Raw genomic sequence first — 17906 nt, forward strand, 5'->3', positions numbered from 1 at the left:
AGAGATGCATCTGGCCCTTCAGCTGATGCATCTAGCCTCATCAGAAATGACATCAGTGGCTGTCAAGGCGTTTTTAAAGAAGTGTGACGGGGTGCACAGGCTGAGGTATGCCAAAGTACACATGAACCAGACTGAAAATCAGTGGCAGAAGATCTGATGAGTGATGGATCCAAATCACTGGAGGACAGAGTCTACAGCCATGTGTAAAAGATCAAGGTGCTGTTATGATTTGGGACAGCATTTCAGCCAGTGACATAAATGGACTGATTCTGATATAGCACTTTTCTACTCTCCTAGAGTACTCAAAGCGCTCTATGCTACATTCACCCAATCATTTTCTTATAAACTGAGTGCTTCCTAACTATATTCATACTCCCATGGATGCAACTTGGGATTATTATATTGCCCAAGGATTCTTGGCATGTAGACTGGAGGAGCCTGCTCACCTTCAGATCAGGTGACTGGCTCTACCTCCTGAGCTACAGCCACCCCAAATGTTGGAGATCTTTTTAAAATTTATTGAATTATGCACCCAGAAAAGTACCATCAAATTTTGATAGACCATGGAATCCCATCATTTTTCAGCATGACAATGATCCCAAACAGCATTAAAAGCAGTAAAAGTACCCACCCAAATCACCCTGGGTAACATGCTGAATGAAATGATTAGTTCATTACCAGGCCTCTGGAAACCTCAAGACATGTTGAGGAGGTCATTTAGCCATTTAAATCAGCTGTGTTGGATCAAGGACACATCTCAAACCTGCAGGACACCGGCCCTTGAGGCCTGGAGTTTCCCACCCCTGGATAGAAAAACACAGTGGGACACTATCAGGCATGGATCGGCCTCCTCAGAGCCCAACATTATTAAAGCAGTGGGGAATCATCCTGACAGACAACCAAATACAGCCAACATCTTTCAACAAGCCTGGAGAAATATTCCTGAACAGAAAGCCGCCTAAGAGAGTTCAGGTTGTACTGAAGGATAAAGGTATTGACTTTCAAGCTCATTGGAACTGTACACAGAAAGGAAGCGTGGCTCAAGCCTGCGGCACGGTTATGTTAAAAAAGAGTTTTAGGAAGGTAAGATCTCAGTCTTCTTCAGTCTTCTTCATTTGTCCATGTTCGACAAGCATTTCTTTGTCTATGGTTCACTGACATCATCTACATTACCGGTATATTGAACAGCAACTCAAAAATGTAAAATTAAAGGTAAAGTAATAATTCTGACGCAGGTGCAGCTGATAAGTGGATCGTGTGACGAGCAGAAAGTGTGATGACTCTAAATAGCCTCCTGTTAACATTTAAAACTCAAGACATAGACTGTATGTACTGTAGCAAGAGTGGTTATTATGGTTAAAGTTGAAATGTCAAAGATCATGAAAGTGCGATGATAATAACACTGATTCATACTCATCTTCTAATAACTGATCGATCGTATTTGTCCAGGTGACAACAGCAAGGTTAATAAGTTATTGATTATAGTTGTCTTGGTATGCAGCCCCACCTACTTTTAGTTTAGATCTTCTGATTCCGTGGGGCAGCCAATCAGAGCTGGCTTTAAAGGACGAAGGGCTTCAGACACAGGACGAACTGAGGGGAGCTTGGCTCGGAGGATTATTATGAACTCTGGATTATGCAAAGCTACTCTTTTAGAATGAATGTTTCAGGAAGAATGGAATCCTTGTCTTTCTTCAGCAGCATACAAATAAACATCCAGCGGCTCTAGTGGTAAAATCATCAGAGCATCTTAACAGCTGAACTGCAGCTCACTGAACACATTTTGCTGTTTCAGTAACATGTAGCTGTTTCTGCTGCTGGATGACGCATGTTTTATTTAAGTAAGCAGCATTTCACTAACTCCACCTCTGTTTAAACTCTGACTACTGTTTCTGTGTGTGTTCAGCAGGTGTGGCGGCTGCTCCAGGTTGAATTAGCCACGCTTGAGGAGTCGTAGACTCTGCAGGCTCGAGCTGTTTAACAGCCCCGTAAACAACTGGAGAAGAAATGAAGTAAAAGAAGAGAAAAGTCCTCGTTACACTGGGGTATTGTTGCTGCTTCTATTCTTCTCTTCTTCTTTTTTTTAAATTTTGTGTTATGTGACTGTTTGAGTCTCAGGGGAAATGTCAGTGTTTGATAAAGTCCAATTACGTTTGTATCAGTTGCAGAAAATAACAGACACACTCACTGTTAGCTGGATTCGCCCATCTTTCTTTCATTTCTTCTCTCTTGTTTCTGTGATCGCCTTCTTTACTTTTTTGTTCTGGGATCTCATCGGAGAATCTGGGATGTGCTTTATGTCTACATTCTTAGTTTACCCATAAATTATTTTCTTCTCTGATTTTGTCTCTTAAACTTTCATCTTGAAAGCTCGACCCATTTCATTTCTCTCCTCCTGTTTCCTTTGCTCTTTTCTACCCTGCTCTTGTAATTGTGTTAGTTTTTTCTTTATTTCACCACTCACACTCTTCTCTGTCTCCCTTTTCTTTCTTCTATTTGTTCTTTTCTCTTCTTCTTCTTCTCCATGTAACCCTCCCAATGTCATAAACTTTCCCTGTCCATGTCCTTTCTTCCTTTGCTTTTCCTTTTTTGTACTTTTTTTTTTTTGTCTTCGTTTCTTGCACGTCTCTAAATCTTCACATTTTGTCACACTCCTTATTCAACTTTTCAAAGATCGCTTTGAGACATATTATAGAATATTTAGAAATACTTCCCTTTCAATAATAGCAGAACAACATCAGACACTAGTTATCTTGTAAAAAGGTAATCTTCTTGTACTAATCTAAGTAATCTTTCAGATTATTAGGACACCGCTGTTCATCCTATCTGCTAGAAACTTGTGAGTCCTGAATAAGTGCATTGTTAAATTTGAGCCTGTCTGGATGAGTGGTTCTCATACTCTGGCTAACCTTTTTTTAACTGTTAGAGAGACTTCTGCCTTCCCCAGACACAGGCATGTTCATCATTCATTTACATTAATGAATTCCTGGAACTCTTACATCTCATTTTAACCCTTGAAACTTAGGGCCAGACTTTGACCCAAACATAAACCTAATTCCAACTTTAACCCTGAGATCAAATCTTAACTCTCAGACTGATCTTTGAAGGAGCGAGAGAAAAGGCAGTGTTTTAGCTTTCAGAGACTTTGGTCACTCTGACTATAACTGGGCAAGATTTAATTTAGTTTCATTTATTGTCCTCACTTTCAGTAGCCTCCATGATGCCACTCCGTGGTTTTGGACTGTTCATTTCAAAGCTTGAATATTTGTGTTTTAGTCATCACCATGGTCTTTGTTGGAGCCTGAAGCTCCAAATTTGCCTTCATCTGAACAACTGTGTCTCAAAATAGCCCAATAACTCACTTAGTGATGTTTAAAAAAAATCATCAGCACTGTTTTTATGAAGTGGGAAACTATCCAAAGTCTGTTTAAAAAAAAAATGTAACAGGCTGTGAACATGCTTTTTAAATTCGGTAACATTTGTCACCAGCCTCGTGCAGGGACACCTCCAGCAAATTTTGGGGGGTGGCCGGAGCCCCTCTGGCCCCACCTTGGTGGCAGCCCTGGCCTCGTGTCTGCTAGAGGAACAGCAGTTTTTAAGGCTTCAGTATATTCTCCTTTCAGTGATGTCACAATAATCATGAAAGACGGCAAACTTTAATTGCTGACAGACGGCCATGTAGTCTGTTATGTCTCTTCAACAAGAATTTTATTTATTATCATGTAATTTGACCTGCATGTGTGCTTATCAAACTAAAAGAGCTGTACTGTCAGATCCCTTTATAAACAACGATAGACTCCCTGGAGCTGGAGCTACGAGTTTTGTTTCGCCAAAGGAGGTCTATCGTTGTTTATAAAGGGATCTGTCAGTACAGCTCTTTTAGTTTTTCAGCTTCAGTCGTACAGTAAGTGGACTTTTTGCCACTAAGCACTTCCACAGTTTAAGTATATAGATTAGAAGAAGGCCTGTCCCCTGGTAAATCCTGGTTTTGAAGCTTTTGTTGTGTTTCCCCTTCTGATTACGGGGAAAACAGAGTGGATGTAGCTGGAGGGAGGAGAAGTTTCCTCTCTTTAATCAGCAGTTTAAAGATTGCTTTTAGGAAAAGTCCCTTTGTTAGAGAGTCCGTCCTTCCTCTTCAGTTATTCTTCAACCGAACTTTTTTTAATCTGAGTGGTAAAGCACGGAAAACTATCAGCCTTCGCCAGTCGCCTGTATGGACTGAGCAGGGATGTCAAAATTTTTGTTAAATTCATCATAAGTAAGTAAAATACTTCTTTTATCCTAATTTTTTTTTTTGCCTTTTTCAAATCGTTATTCTTAGTGATTTCACAAGAGATGTGATCATTTGTATGACAGGATATAGAGAATCCAATTTTTAAGTGCTTGACCCATAATAGAGAGCAGAAATCTTTCTTTTTTGTTTGTTTGTCATTGTTTAACTTTGATGATTAGCAAGGATCCTGCTGGTGCTTAAAATTTATTTCTAAGCACTGAATTTGTTCTGTTAAAATAAGGCCTGAGTTAATATTAAATGTTTTAACTCAATCTTTCAAACATTTCAAAAATATTAAGCTGTATCTCTAACTCAGAGGAATTTATCTTTCTTTTCCTTCAAGTTGAGTTGTTGTTTAATTTGTTCATAATTTTCATTCTGAGTGGCAAAAAAAAGGTTTGTTATTGTTTTTAAAGTCTTAAATTAAATTGCCTTAAGCTGCAGAAACCCTGCGATGGTCTAAAACACTAAAACACTTGCTAAAACAGTTCTTAAAACGCTAGGTAGCGTCCATGCAAATAGTTTTAATGGATCGCCATTAAAACTATTTGCATGTACGCTACCCAGCGTTTTAAGCAACATGTTTAAAAAAGTTGGTTTCCAGGCTTAATTTTAGGGTGAAAATTAGATCACAGACTGTGAAGGACTAACATCAGGATGAGGAGTTGGGCAGCAGAAGTAAATTCAGTATGTATGCCTGGCTTTTGGGTATTTCTACAAAGAGAAACAGTACTGAAGCATTGTGTGGAGTGCTGTTATCGGAGCATGAATCAGACCGTGGTTTAATGTGCTGCTGCTGTTTGTTCATGGTGGAGGGCCGTAGTTGGAATTCCACTCAGTCGTATCAGCAGAGTTTGATGGCTCTGATGTTTGTTGAAATTTGTTTTACGTCACTGTTGCTGGGAAACTTCCTTTAAAGTCCAAAAATATCTCAACACTGAAAAGTTTTATGGGTTAAAAGGTGATATTTTGACCAGGTTGTAAAACCATGGTCTCTCTGTAATCTGACCACAGGGTATCACCAGTGGTATAGTTACAAATCACTTTTATAAGATTATAGTGCAGTGGCGAGTTTTGAATATGTTTAAGAACAAAATCAACTCAGTGTATAAATAAAAGGTCAGGATTTCTGTTAACTATGCTTTCTTGGACGATAGCAGGCGACTTTTCACCTCAGGAACCAATGAGCTGTCGCCTGTCACACCCAATCAATTGCAGCAGATGGCTTTTTAATATTGTAGGGTCTTTACCATACAATATAATGTAATAAGAATGCTGCTAAGAATCCACGACTAAGTGAAAGCAACAAGCAGAAGAGATTTGTTTGGGCCAAGAAAGAAAAGGAATGGACATTAGACCAGTGGAAATCTGTGCTTTGGTCTGATGAGTCCAAATTTGAGATTTTAGGTTCCACCCACCGTCTCTTTGTTGGACTGTGTGTGTGTGTGTGTGTGTGTGTGTGTGTGTGTGTTTTTTTTAAGTGACTGCACGTGCATCATGCGGTCACTTTGACTCATATCTATCAAGCCTGTGGTAATTTGAGGGAAGCCATTCCCTCCACTTTTCATTAAGCACAAAGGCTGAGAGACTTTTTTGTTAACACATGTAAACATTTGTCATCTCTTGCTTCCAGAAATCTTCATCCTCTTCATCATGTCTAAAATCCTTCCACCACAACATTCTTCCCATGTGAAATCTAACTTGTTATCAAAGGCAAAAAGCTTCACAGTCACAGATCACCCCACCACCCTCATCTCCACATATACTAACACCACTGCCGACCCAGCTGTTGCCTTCATCAATGGCCTGCTCGACCGGATACCCTGTGAGTAATGAATTATTTCCCAAGTAGCCAAAGGATAACTAGAGTTAAATATGTGTTTTGATCTTGTCAGGTGAGCAAATAAGTTAGATACAAATGCTAGTGATCTCCCCCTGCTGCTGATGAAAGACACAATGATGAGAAGGGTCTCAATAATAGCTTCTTTCCCCTTCTCCCCAACCAGTCAAAACAGATGGCTGCCCCTCCCTGAGCCTGGTTCTGCTGTATGCTGTGTCTTGTAATATAAGATGCCTGGGTTTAGCTGTTATTTGGAACGTGTCTTGAAATTTCACTAAAACTTAGATGTTGTAGTTTCTACTGCCTAAAGGACCAACAACAACACAAACAAGAGCAGCACACAAACTTATTGTTGCACGTATTTTTTATGATAGCACAAAGTTATTACATGTATACGATGCTCTGCAAAGTTGTGCATAGGCTCATTGCACAACCAAGCTAGTCTCTTATGTCATCGTTGTTGATGTCCTCAATCTGAACCCTCTGCAATCTGAATATGTCATTTTTCTTTTAATTGGTCTCTGAAGACTCGGTAATCAGGAGGCCAAGAAAATGAATATTTGGAAATGCATCAAAACCTATTCTTATTTTCAAAAACGTCCGTTTAGCCATTCTTCAAAATCTAGAGTCAAAGTTATCACTAATGATGACTTTGATCTCAGAGGCTTAAAGTTAGTCACACACAAAAGTGTGTCATCTGCATAGAGTTGTACGATTTAGAGACGTAGCTGCTTCCAGAGTGTTTTATCTCCGGTCTTAAATTATTCTCTTTAAACTACATTCTCAACATACTCAATCAATTAATATTATGTCCAAAGAAATTATTTATATTTATCTTCTGATGAATTATGTTTTGTCCATCTTTTAGCACTGGGACATCAAAGGATTTAATCACTGGCACGATTTGTCACTGCAAATACAAAGAAATAATTTTAATGTGAACTGAATGTGTAATCAGTTTACCATTATATCTAACTCTACCATAAAGCTCATATGTTCAACTTTTAATCAAAGGAACAAATATTTTCATAGATTTTCAATGAGAATAAAATGGACATTTTGTTTACAGAATCAGTCTTTGTTGGTGAGATAATGTGGACTCGTCTTATCTCCACAGTGCCTCGATGGGCGATCTACACCATCTTTGCAGCTGGCGGTCTGCTGATTCTGCTCTGCTGCCTGTGTGTCTGCATCAAGTGCTGCTGCAAAGGAAAGAAGAAAAAGAAGAAGAACGAGCAGATCGATCTGAAGGCGGTGAATGGAAAAACAACCACAGCCCTGGTGAGTGGCAGAGGCCAGAGTATCTGATATAAATTTGACTGATACACAACACAAAAACATAATGTATTCTATTGTTTTTTATTTCCACTGAACTGATTATAACTACACACTACAGACTACACATAAAAGATGGAAATAACCATTGGAATGTCTCACGTGTTACTTTTCAGCATGCTAAGGTATTCCTGGGCTTTGCCAACCCTCAAGAATTCCTGTGAAAAGACCTTGGTTAATGACAGGCTCCTTGTAAACTGGACAGATATTAGTTGCTGAACAGTTTAGTTACTTTTTGGGTCAAGAAACAACTGGTCAGAACCTTTGACTCGATTTTACTTTTGATAGGTTTGAAAGCGCTCAGTGAAATAACGTTTTGGTAACTGCGAGGGTCGATGCCACTGACTCGTCTGTGGAGAATTTACTTTACAGCTGTGCATGTGCCACAGGAATGACTACTCGTTGTTGGGTCTCCAGTTGTCCATGTCCACAACAAACTACAATCAAGGTGTTAGGAACTGGCACGCACAACCTGTATTTTTACGTCACTGGGAACATGCGGTTGGCACTTTAGAGAAACCGTTGAGTCAACATGAGACTATGTTAAATAAGACCTGACACTAACAATTAATGCCATAAACTCATCAGGAAAATGTTCACTTAAGTTATTGATCAAGTAGAGCAGTAGAGTAATTTTAGCATAGTTCCAGTGACCCCTGCTGTCCTTTAGATGTAATGCACACTAGGACACCACATGACTTTATTTTTCAGACTCAAAGAACAGACTTGATGTTCTATGTTGTGTCGTTACTCTGGATTTATTTGGTTCTGGGTGTGACATAATTTTATTTTTTTAATTAAAAGTATACAACAGTTTTAGTTTAAAAGTTTAACATGGCTTTACCCCCTGAAAAGGCTTGGACAGCTAATGTGCTTCCTGTGCTTGTCTGACAGGTTCAGCCAGATGTGGCAGATGTTGATTATGGCTCAACCAAAAAGCAGAGAGGAAAGCTGCTCTACTCTCTGGAATATGATGGGCCTCTGTCTGAGGTGATTAAATGAATGTCTAATTGTTTACCTTTCATGCAGCGTTGCACTTCTATAATGTTGCATTCTTATTTTAAACATTTGAATGTGTGAAATTTGTTCAGCTCCTCTTTAGTTTTCAGCTGTGGTATGAGTCAATATCCATCTGTTTCCTGTCGACCTTTACAGCTCAAACTGGGGATCAAACAAGCCAGCAGCCTGATGGCCATGGACCTCGGAGGAACCTCAGACCCATATGTCAGAGTCTACATCCTCCCCGAAAAGAGCAAAACCTATGAAACCAAAGTGTTCAGGAGCACGCTGAACCCTGTCTTCAACGAGCAGTTCACCTTCCAGGTAGGACCTGGTGACTTGCCCTGTTTAGTTGCATTTGCTTAAAAAACAGTTATAATTAAAAATTGTTGTGTATGTGGTGAATTATTGAAGTTGAACGTCAATGTTGCAAATCCTCAAAAAAGAAAGAGCTTCCAACCTTAGTTATATGCCCCCAGCTACCAAAGTCTACCCTCACGAAGTCGACAGCTGTGATGAAAGTGTTTGACTTTAACCGGTTTTCCAAACACGAAATCATCGGCGAGATCCGGGTGCAGCTCTGCAATGTTGATTGGAATCACATCATCGAGGAGTGGCAGGAGCTGGAAGCACCCGCCAAATTTGAGGTTTGCTTTCACACATTTCCTTATTCTTCATGGTCCAAGTGGTGGCATCTAGGAAGGATTTAATCAATTTTTGTCGAATGTATTTCCATATTCTTTAAGGATTCAGTTTCCTAATCCAAACCTCTTGTGTCATTCAAAAAGAAAAAGCAGTCATGTTGCTTCCTGGGACCAATAGTTGGATTAATGGCAGGATTAACAGTTTTTCAAGCTTGGTTTGTTTACTCTTCTCTTCATACTGTCAAAATCTATTCTGGTTTTCTATACTATACCCCAATACATTTTCTTGAGACACTAGCCTGTAGCGGAATCACTGATGCATCCTGAAACTAATTTCATTCAACTCAAAAATCTCAAAACAACCGATTGACACTTCCTGAAGGATCTGTCCCGGGACCTCTCCTATTAATAATCTACTTCCACTTGGTCTCTTCTCTTTTGTAAATTTGATATTAATTTCAATTTTTATGCTGATGACACCCAGCTTTACCTGTGCACCAAACCTCCCACCCACCTCTCTCTTTCGTTGCCTCAAGGAAATCAAATCCTGGGTCTCCAGGAACTTTATCAGATTGAATAGTGTTAAAACTGAGGTCCCCCTCATTGGCACCAAATCCAGGTTATAAAAGGTTCTCCTTTCTCGGTTCCCCCCTCCTCTCAGGTTAGAGTCATCAGATGCTTTCTCCTACCTGACATCTCCTGCCTGACTCTCTCCACTTTCAAATCCCAACACATTTCTCTAAAGTGACTTACTCTTTCTGACCATCTTCCACCTGTCACATGCATCCTCTGTTCTTAATGATTTTTATATACTGCATATTTGTTTAATTCACTTTGACATTTTTCTTGGCTTTTTACATTTTTTAAACTCTTCTAACCTTGAATATTTTGAAAGGCACTTAAGATAAAACGTATTATTCTTATTTTTATACTTGTTAGTAACATTATAGGTTTTGCAGGTTATCCAAGAGGAATGTGAATATTATTTAAATCATTTTGTACTGTCACTAGCACAAGGCTCTCATAATGGGTAGATGGTCACTTTCTCCTTCAGCTTCCTCCTTTTATTTGCATTTTTATTCATTTCAGTTTACTGAAATATATCAGAGCTGATTCAGTTTGTCAGAACTACAGATTTCTGTATGACGTTTGTGCTACAGGAAGAAAATCTAGGAGAGATCTGCTTCTCCCTGCGCTATGTTCCCTCTGCCAGCAAGCTGACTGTGGTAATCCTGGAGGCCAAAAACCTGAAGAGCATGGATGTTGGCGGATCCTCAGGTCAGACTAAAACAGGATCTTAATCAAAAATGTAACTTTTCAAAAACGCTCCAGCGTGCTAATTTACAGCAAATCCAAGAACACATTTGCTCTCCATTAAACCAACGGGTGATCACTGGAGGTGTAACAGAAGACAACACTGCCTCACAGTGGTTGACAGCAGTAACTACAGAAACGGTGAAGATTGGAGAAGTTTAGTCATTTCCATCTTCATATTGTGGGAGCTGTACTCGACTACAGCAGCTTCGTTTATCTTACACTGGGGTCTAATGCATCTTATCATAATATTTTTAGCTCCTCCCCCTTTAAACAAACTGTCTTCTTAAACAGGTTTGAGCAGTAATGCTTAAGTGCTGACCATGTTTAATTTAAACATCTAGCTGTATATTTATTTAAAGAAAGTCATAACGGATTATCTTAACTAAAAGGATGATTATCTAAAATTTCTTTATTGATGCAATTCAGACATGATTGCATCAATACTGTTACAGCTGTTACAATATTCATGTTTCTTGATTCCTGCTTACCTTATTATTTTACCCCATTAATTCTTCTCAGGTATTTTATGGAGGCATCATGCATCTGCATGAAGAAATACAGTTTATAGGTGCTCCGAGTGACTTTCCTCCATGCTGTGTTCGTAGATCCTTATGTGAAGATGCAGCTAGCTCTGGACAAAAGGAAGTGGAAGAAAAAAAAGACGTCTATCAAAAAGAAGACGCTGAACCCTTATTTCAACGAATCGTTCGTCTTTGACGTGTCACTGGATCAAATCCAGGTGAGTGTCACGACATCCTGGCTGAAGCAGATCTTTAACAATATTTGAGACGATTTGAAACAATAGACTGGTCATCGATATTAATTTTACATAAACACAAAACATTTTAACAGTAATTCTGGAGACATTTTGTGATGATGGTTTAGAATATAAAGAATATATATCAGCATAGATCCTGGATTGAACTAACTTGAGAATGTTTTCCTCTCTCCTGACATTTATACTTCTGCACTGGCTGACGCATACACTGTGTCAATAAAAATAAAATTCAACCTGCTATTTTTCCAGTCCTGGTCTAAGTGGTTACATAATACATGCCGCATTGTTGAGAAGGGAAACAGACTCCTGCCACTTTCACATGTTTGATAATTACTCTTTTACTGTTGTTCTGAGTGGCTGTGATTTTCTGATGAACATGGCGCACACACTTTTGTAAACCATCACACACTGAAGGCTTTAAGGTTTTCTACCTCTGGTGTAGGGATTCAGCTCCTTTCTCAAAGAAGAGCCTAATGCAGCCTAACACATAAAGGGATGATCCTCAGCTGTATGCAGTGAGGGAGGCAGCTTTTTAGTTTAACACTGTTATAAGACTGACACTTATTATAAGCACACAGTCACACTTGAGGTATCACATCAAACTAAAAAAAATGGATTGGTGCATCCCTGTGGAAAAATTTACTTCACTTCTTTTCAGTTTTATTTATACAGCACCAAATCCCAACAACAGTCGCCTCAGCGCTATATATGTTGTAAAGTAGACCCTACAATAATACATAAGAGAAAAAAAACCCAATCCTGTGACCGTATGAGCAGCACTTTGGCGACAGCGGGGAGGAAAAACTCCCTTTTAACAGGAAGAAACCTCCGGCAGAACCAGGCTCAGGGAGGGGCGGGGCCATCTGCTGTGATTGGTTGGAGGGGAGAAAGACAGCATAAAAGACATGCTGAGCCAGAGGTTAATAATAACTATTAATTACATGCAGAGTGGTGTATAAATACAAAGTAGGTGAAGAAGAAACACTCAGTGCATCATGGGAATCCCCCAGCAGCCTACACCTATTGCAGCATAACTAAGGGAGGATTCAGGGTCACCTGGTCCAGCCCTAACTATATGCTTTAGTAAAAAGGAAAGTTTGAAGCCTAATCTTAAAAGTAGAGATACTGTCTGTCTCCCATATTAAAGACTACCACTTTAATGCTGCGCTGATAGTGAGGCGACTTTAAATCTGAATCTCTTTCCTCAGAGGGTGAATCTGGTGGTCTCGGTGTGGGACCATGACGCCGTGACCAGGAATGATCCGATAGGGAAGATCTACCTGGGCTGTGATGCCACAGGGAACCAACTAAGGCACTGGGCCGACATGTTGTCCAACCCGCGACGGCCGGTGGCTCAGTGGCACAGCCTGCTGTCGGCCGAGCAGGTCAACTCCACTCTAACCCTGAAAAAGAAAATCCCCATCCCCAGCAAAATGAAGGAAAGCGCTCAGCAGTGGTACCCTAAATGAAACCATTTAAAAAAAAAAAGAGAGATTCAAATATTTTTGATAACCATTTCTCCCTTTGTTCTTCTGATATGGAAATTATTGAATAAGATTACTTTGTATTATACTGTATATTAAGATTTGTAATTATTATTTTTGGTATCAAATCAAAACATGCTAAAATATATTTTCTAACATTTATTTTTGCTTTATAAACACAGTTTAGCCTCTGTAAGATAGCTGTACTGAGTAATACAGTTAGGTCCATAGCTTCAGTACACACTTTCCCTCAGTACAACAACAACATGGTGGATTTTAAATCAAACAGTCAATATGTTCACTCATTATTCCAAGACAAATGAAGTGGATAAAAGAGTTGATTCCAAGTCTTGAACTTCTGAATGAGCCTCATTCAGTAAATGTTTTTACCCTGCGAAAGACACGAGCTCGCACGTGAAACTTCTGCCAGATTCATGACGAGTGGGCACCGGCATCGTTTGTGCTGGCTGTCTGCAATCTGCATACCATCACACTTATTTCTCTATATAAGGAAACAAGTTTATCTCAAAGTGAAACGGGGAGTGATGCTGCTGTAAAAGAGGGAAGAGGAGGAAAGCAGGAGAAAGGCTGACATAAATAAGTCATTTTTTAAATAAGATTATTACTACTAGCAGTAGAATTGCAATTCTTAGTACTAATCAGTATAAAGGTGTGTTTTTCTTGTGTTTTGTAATATAACCAGAGCTTCATCATTTGTTCATGCATGCAGTCTGGGGCAGTACTATATTTCTTCGTACCGTATGAACAAAGGTACAAAAATGTCAACAGCTCAGCAGCACTGTGAACACCATGCAAGACAACTGATGGTTGTGGAATTCTTTCTATGGTTAAAAACAACAGCTTTACAACAGCTTACCAAGCCAGGACCACTCTTAAGGAGGCAGGAGTATCTCTGTCAAGGTCTACAAACCAAAGATGTCTTACTGAATGGAAATACAGAAAGTTTAGGACACGCTGCAAAGCACTGGGTGGCACTCAAGGCCACCCTCTGTGATCAGACTCTGACAAAATGCTACAAAACTGATCGGACTACATTTTACAGTGCAAAAGGATGATGACCCAAGGCTGACTGCAAAAGAAGCGACCCACGAGTTTGTCAAAGCAAAGAAATGGGGATATTCTTCAATTCGCCAAGTCAGTTACCCGAGCTCGATTCAGCAGAGCAGCTTGGGTGTAATTCCTAAACACTTAATGCAATATTTTTGTTAAAGCCGTTGGATTAAAGCTGAACTTCTCCACTTCAACCACATCTTCACTGTTTGATTTCAAATCCCCTGTAGGCAAAGGCAAAATTGCAGTTGTTGTGCCGGTTTCTAAATACTAATGGACCTGGAAATGCATATCATTATTTCTTATGTAAACACACTGAAAGTGAAATGTATTTTAGTCTACAAAACACAAAAAACTCTATATGTTTTTATTAAGAAAAGATCTTGTTAACTTTCTACACAGTTGGAATATGATCTAAAAGCTAGAAACAATCGTTTATGGACAAACAAGTCTGAGACTCTCACTCGTCTCCCCTGACAGACGACGACTCAAACAAAAACTGAGCTCAATCAAGCCGAGTTCAGCAGGTGCCTTCTCCTGCTGGCTCAGGCCTCCAGAGACCGTCCTCATTAAATGCTCTGTGAATGCACAGCTCAGTGCATTCACAAAACGGGAGATTTTCACTCTGTCAGCATCTGATGTTAAAACATCAACTACGACGAGCCTCTGTTGACTTGAAACTTTGATTTCATAAGCAAAAATGACCCTACCTCTAATAAAGTTTGAAAACATTAGAAGATACTGGCTTTGAGTGATATAGACGCTTCAGCTACAGATTGTTTGTTTGTTGGATATTTAATGTTTCTCCAGGATCAGCTGAAGCGATATGGCTTCATGATGTAAGACGATGGGTCTAAAATGGATTCGGGCTGCTCTGTGGTTCAAGACAAAAAAAGACGCCATCATCTCGCAGCGTTTCAAACCTTAACTACAATCGATGGAGTTTAGCTTATTGCTTACAATGCTGAATACAAATAATTATTTTAAGAGGATTTCTTTTTTCAGAACTTTCAAGGGAACTTCAGAAAACGTTCCCTGAAAGTTATTTCGGGAAACCTTCAGAGCACCTTCAGGGGACCTTTCTGAAGGTTATTCTGCAAAGCTCCCAAGACCTTACGAGGACCCTAATCTCAACAGTCCCTTTTAAAGGTGCACTATGGCGCAGAGCACCTGGAGGACCTTCTGTTGAACTTCTACAACCCTTTAATCCCAATTGTTATGTTGTCACATCGTCAAAGGACCTGCCTTAATGTTCTCCGGTTGTGTGAAAAGCCCAGAGGGCCTTCGGAGAACTCAGTAGTATTTTTTGGAGAACTTCAGGAAGCAAGAGCTTGTAGGTTCACAGGGCAAAGGAAGAACAATCCTTATCAGAGTGGGAACGAGCTCAAGAAAGTCACCCTAGATTGACTGATTAATTTCTTTCGTTCATCCATCCATCCCCCTACAATCGCCACTTACTTTCTCCTTTGCTCTTGTCATAATTACCACAGCCGCTAGAGTGTACCATCACAATAAGCTTCAATAACAAATGATCTACGGGCTTGTATTTTACTGGTCAACATTATATTGCTGCTACCTCAGAGGGTGATTTACAGGAGGCCAGTGAAGGCTCAACAGACCTGATAGGGACGAGCCAAGAAGCTTGGAAGCTCTCTTTGAAGTGTAAATGTCCCACCCACTTAAGGACACACAAGATCTTCTCTCCACTTTCTGTCACCTGCAGATGACACTGAGATGACAATGGAAGGACACATTTGTAGTCTGAGCATTAGTGATTTTATTCTGTCTCATTAAAAATAAACGTTAATGAATAACGGGAACATCAGTTGAAGGAATACAAGTCGGAAAAAAATATTGCCGCACATTTTTCAAACTAACCTGTCATTACTAGTGCAATTTTCTGTTAGGGCATCAGCAGCAACAGAGCCACCTGATGAAGCTGATTAGGATTGGCCTGGCTCTGGGGTCTCTGGAGCCCCTACAGGTGTTTCCTGGGCAAAGATTGTTGCTGAACATACTGGACAACACCTCACATCCCCTAAAGGACCTACCGGTCAAACAGCAAAGTGTGTTCAGCAGCATCCTCCTTCAACTCTGCTGCAATTACAACAAAAATCTTACTCACTCCACCTAAAATGGGGGATTTGTGTCTTCTCCGAGCAGCGATCTTTGACTTGTTAGACGGATTTGCAAACCTTTACACCAGGGGTCCCCAATCCCGGTCAACGAGGGCTGGTGTCCCTGCAGGTTTTAGATTTCATCCTGGGTCAACACACCTGAATCACATGATTAGCTCATTGCCAGGCCTTTGGAGAACTTCAAGACACGTTGAGCAGGTCATTTATCCATTTAAATCAGCTGTCATGGATCAAGGACACATCTAAAACCTGCAGGACACCGGCCCTCCTGGACTGGGACTGGGGACCCCTGCTTTACACTAAGCCACTAATGCAAGAACTCTCTCTCTATACCTTAATGTAACATCATGCAGTATTTTGTCATTTATTCCTTTTTAATTACAGTGGCTTCTGTGTATTTACTTTCCTTGCTTTATCTCCATCATGCCATTTGTTGTGTTTGTACTTGGTGTGAATTTGCTCTCTGTTTCACTTTCTCTCACCTGGTTGAGCAGGTGACCCATGTGCTGAAGTACAGAAGGCTAGATACCTGGGTTTGAGTGTCTGCCGGGCTGCTTCCTCTGTGTCATTCTCCTGCACTGTCTCACTACACTTTCCTATCCAATAAAGGTAATAAATAAATGAAGTTAAACAAACAAAAATTCTGATCCACAGGAGTCAAAATGGGACAGCTTTTATATTTTACCTCCTTAACAAAGGCCTTAAATATGAAAATGATCCATTAAAGGGTTCCTAATCTGCTTCAGACTCACCTATAACGTAACAATTAAACTAATGTAGCTCTCAGAATTTTGCTAAGGGGCCTCGAGTCAAAAACAGTCTTCTTTTTCTTATTTTGTGTCAATATTCTGTTCCAGTGGTGGACATTCGTGCTTATTAAAATCACTAACTGGTGATGAATCCCATCCCTTTTCAGTAATAATTAAAATGTACCCAAAATACCACACATTTTAATTATTATTTTGAATAACAATTCATTCTATAATAAAAAAATATCAGTGTTATCTGTGTTTGAAGTCGATGAATTGTTAATAAAGGTGCAAAAGTAAACTGGAGAATAAACTGGAATCACCTGTTTGCGAGAAATTCAGTGTCTCCTGATCAGCTTAAACCAGCCATGGCCTTCATTGTCCGGCTTATCTCCTGTGAATTTACCCTCCTGCTTATTGACAAAGGCGGCTGGATACACTCACACTTCATTATGGAGAGCAGTGACATCAGCAGATCGGTGGGTTACCAGGTTACCTGAAGAGAAGCCCAGACCATCCAATTAAAGCATACGAAGAAGAAGAACAGGATCAACTCTGCTTTCAGACGAAACTGCTTCAGTCATTGAGTCTGACAAACAGCTGCAGCCTGCGTCTCTCTCTCTCTCTCTCTCTCACACACACACACACACGGTGAGTAGATCCAATAAACTTATGCTACAGACTTCACTTTAGACGTCATCTGACCATTTCTGCCATAAATGTGAATTTATATTTATTTAGTGAAATATTTGGAACTTTAAACGAATGTTTCCATCTTTAATCCTTAATTCTTTTGTAAGGTTTTGTCTTTGTTTAACTAGACACAACCACAAAATATACTCTGGATTACATAAAAAAATAGAACGAAATAGTCAAATAGATCTAATAGATCTTAAGGAAAGCTATGGTACAATGAGCTACTGGTAGATTAAGCACCTAACAAAGACTAGTTCACTGGTAACCTGTTCAGGGTTAACGACATTTACAACTAAGCCTTTAAACAAAATATCTGCGCGTTTCATTGAAATAGTACGCATGGAAGAACAAAATAGTTACAATGGATCACTCAACAGCAAGAACAATATTTAAAAAAATGATTTAATTATATATGCTATGAGACAGACAACGGTGACAAAGACGGCTCAACTAGTTTATTTTCAGTGATAAATGATCCAATGATTCTACAAAGAGCGAGGAAAATTAGCGGTTCAAAAACCAGACGGGATGAAAGTGTGTAATACACTAACCGAATAATATTATAAGCGCAGATCTCCCTGA

General features: G+C 39.7%; 1 protein-coding gene and 1 long non-coding RNA gene across 8 annotated transcripts; one reads left to right on the forward strand and one right to left on the reverse strand.

Annotated features, from left to right (window-relative positions):
• Positions 1-770: 770 nt before the first annotated feature.
• syt8 (synaptotagmin VIII) lies at positions 771-12951 on the forward strand. Of its 4 annotated transcripts, none has more exons than XM_026172504.1 (10): positions 771-1083; positions 1907-2045; positions 5907-6098; positions 7231-7394; positions 8343-8438; positions 8604-8771; positions 8927-9094; positions 10252-10369; positions 11014-11147; positions 12395-12951. In XM_026172504.1, exons 3-10 carry the CDS (start codon positions 5927-5929, stop codon positions 12653-12655), a joined length of 1281 nt encoding a protein of 426 aa, XP_026028289.1. In that variant the 5' UTR covers positions 771-1083; positions 1907-2045; positions 5907-5926; the 3' UTR covers positions 12656-12951. The 4 variants fall into 4 exon arrangements, with proteins under 4 accessions (XP_026028289.1, XP_026028288.1, XP_026028291.1 ...); XM_026172503.1 differs by having other exon boundaries at positions 1910-2045; XM_026172506.1 differs by lacking the exon at positions 771-1083 and adding an exon at positions 1670-1731 and having other exon boundaries at positions 1910-2045.
• Positions 7263-16856, reverse strand: LOC113025099 (uncharacterized). 4 transcript variants are annotated; one of them, XR_003272765.1, is made up of 5 exons: positions 15872-15989; positions 15620-15788; positions 15361-15470; positions 10897-11039; positions 7263-7315 (listed from the first exon to the last, which is right to left on the reverse strand). It is a non-coding gene; the product is annotated as an uncharacterized LOC113025099 (long non-coding RNA). The 4 variants fall into 4 exon arrangements; XR_003272764.1 differs by lacking the exons at positions 7263-7315; positions 15872-15989 and adding exons at positions 9081-9142; positions 16409-16856; XR_003272762.1 differs by lacking the exon at positions 7263-7315 and adding an exon at positions 9081-9142.
• Positions 16857-17906: the final 1050 nt, after the last annotated feature.

This window comes from Astatotilapia calliptera, chromosome 7 (genome assembly GCF_900246225.1).
Source record: "Astatotilapia calliptera chromosome 7, fAstCal1.2, whole genome shotgun sequence".
NCBI classification, from domain to species: domain Eukaryota; kingdom Metazoa; phylum Chordata; class Actinopteri; order Cichliformes; family Cichlidae; genus Astatotilapia; species Astatotilapia calliptera.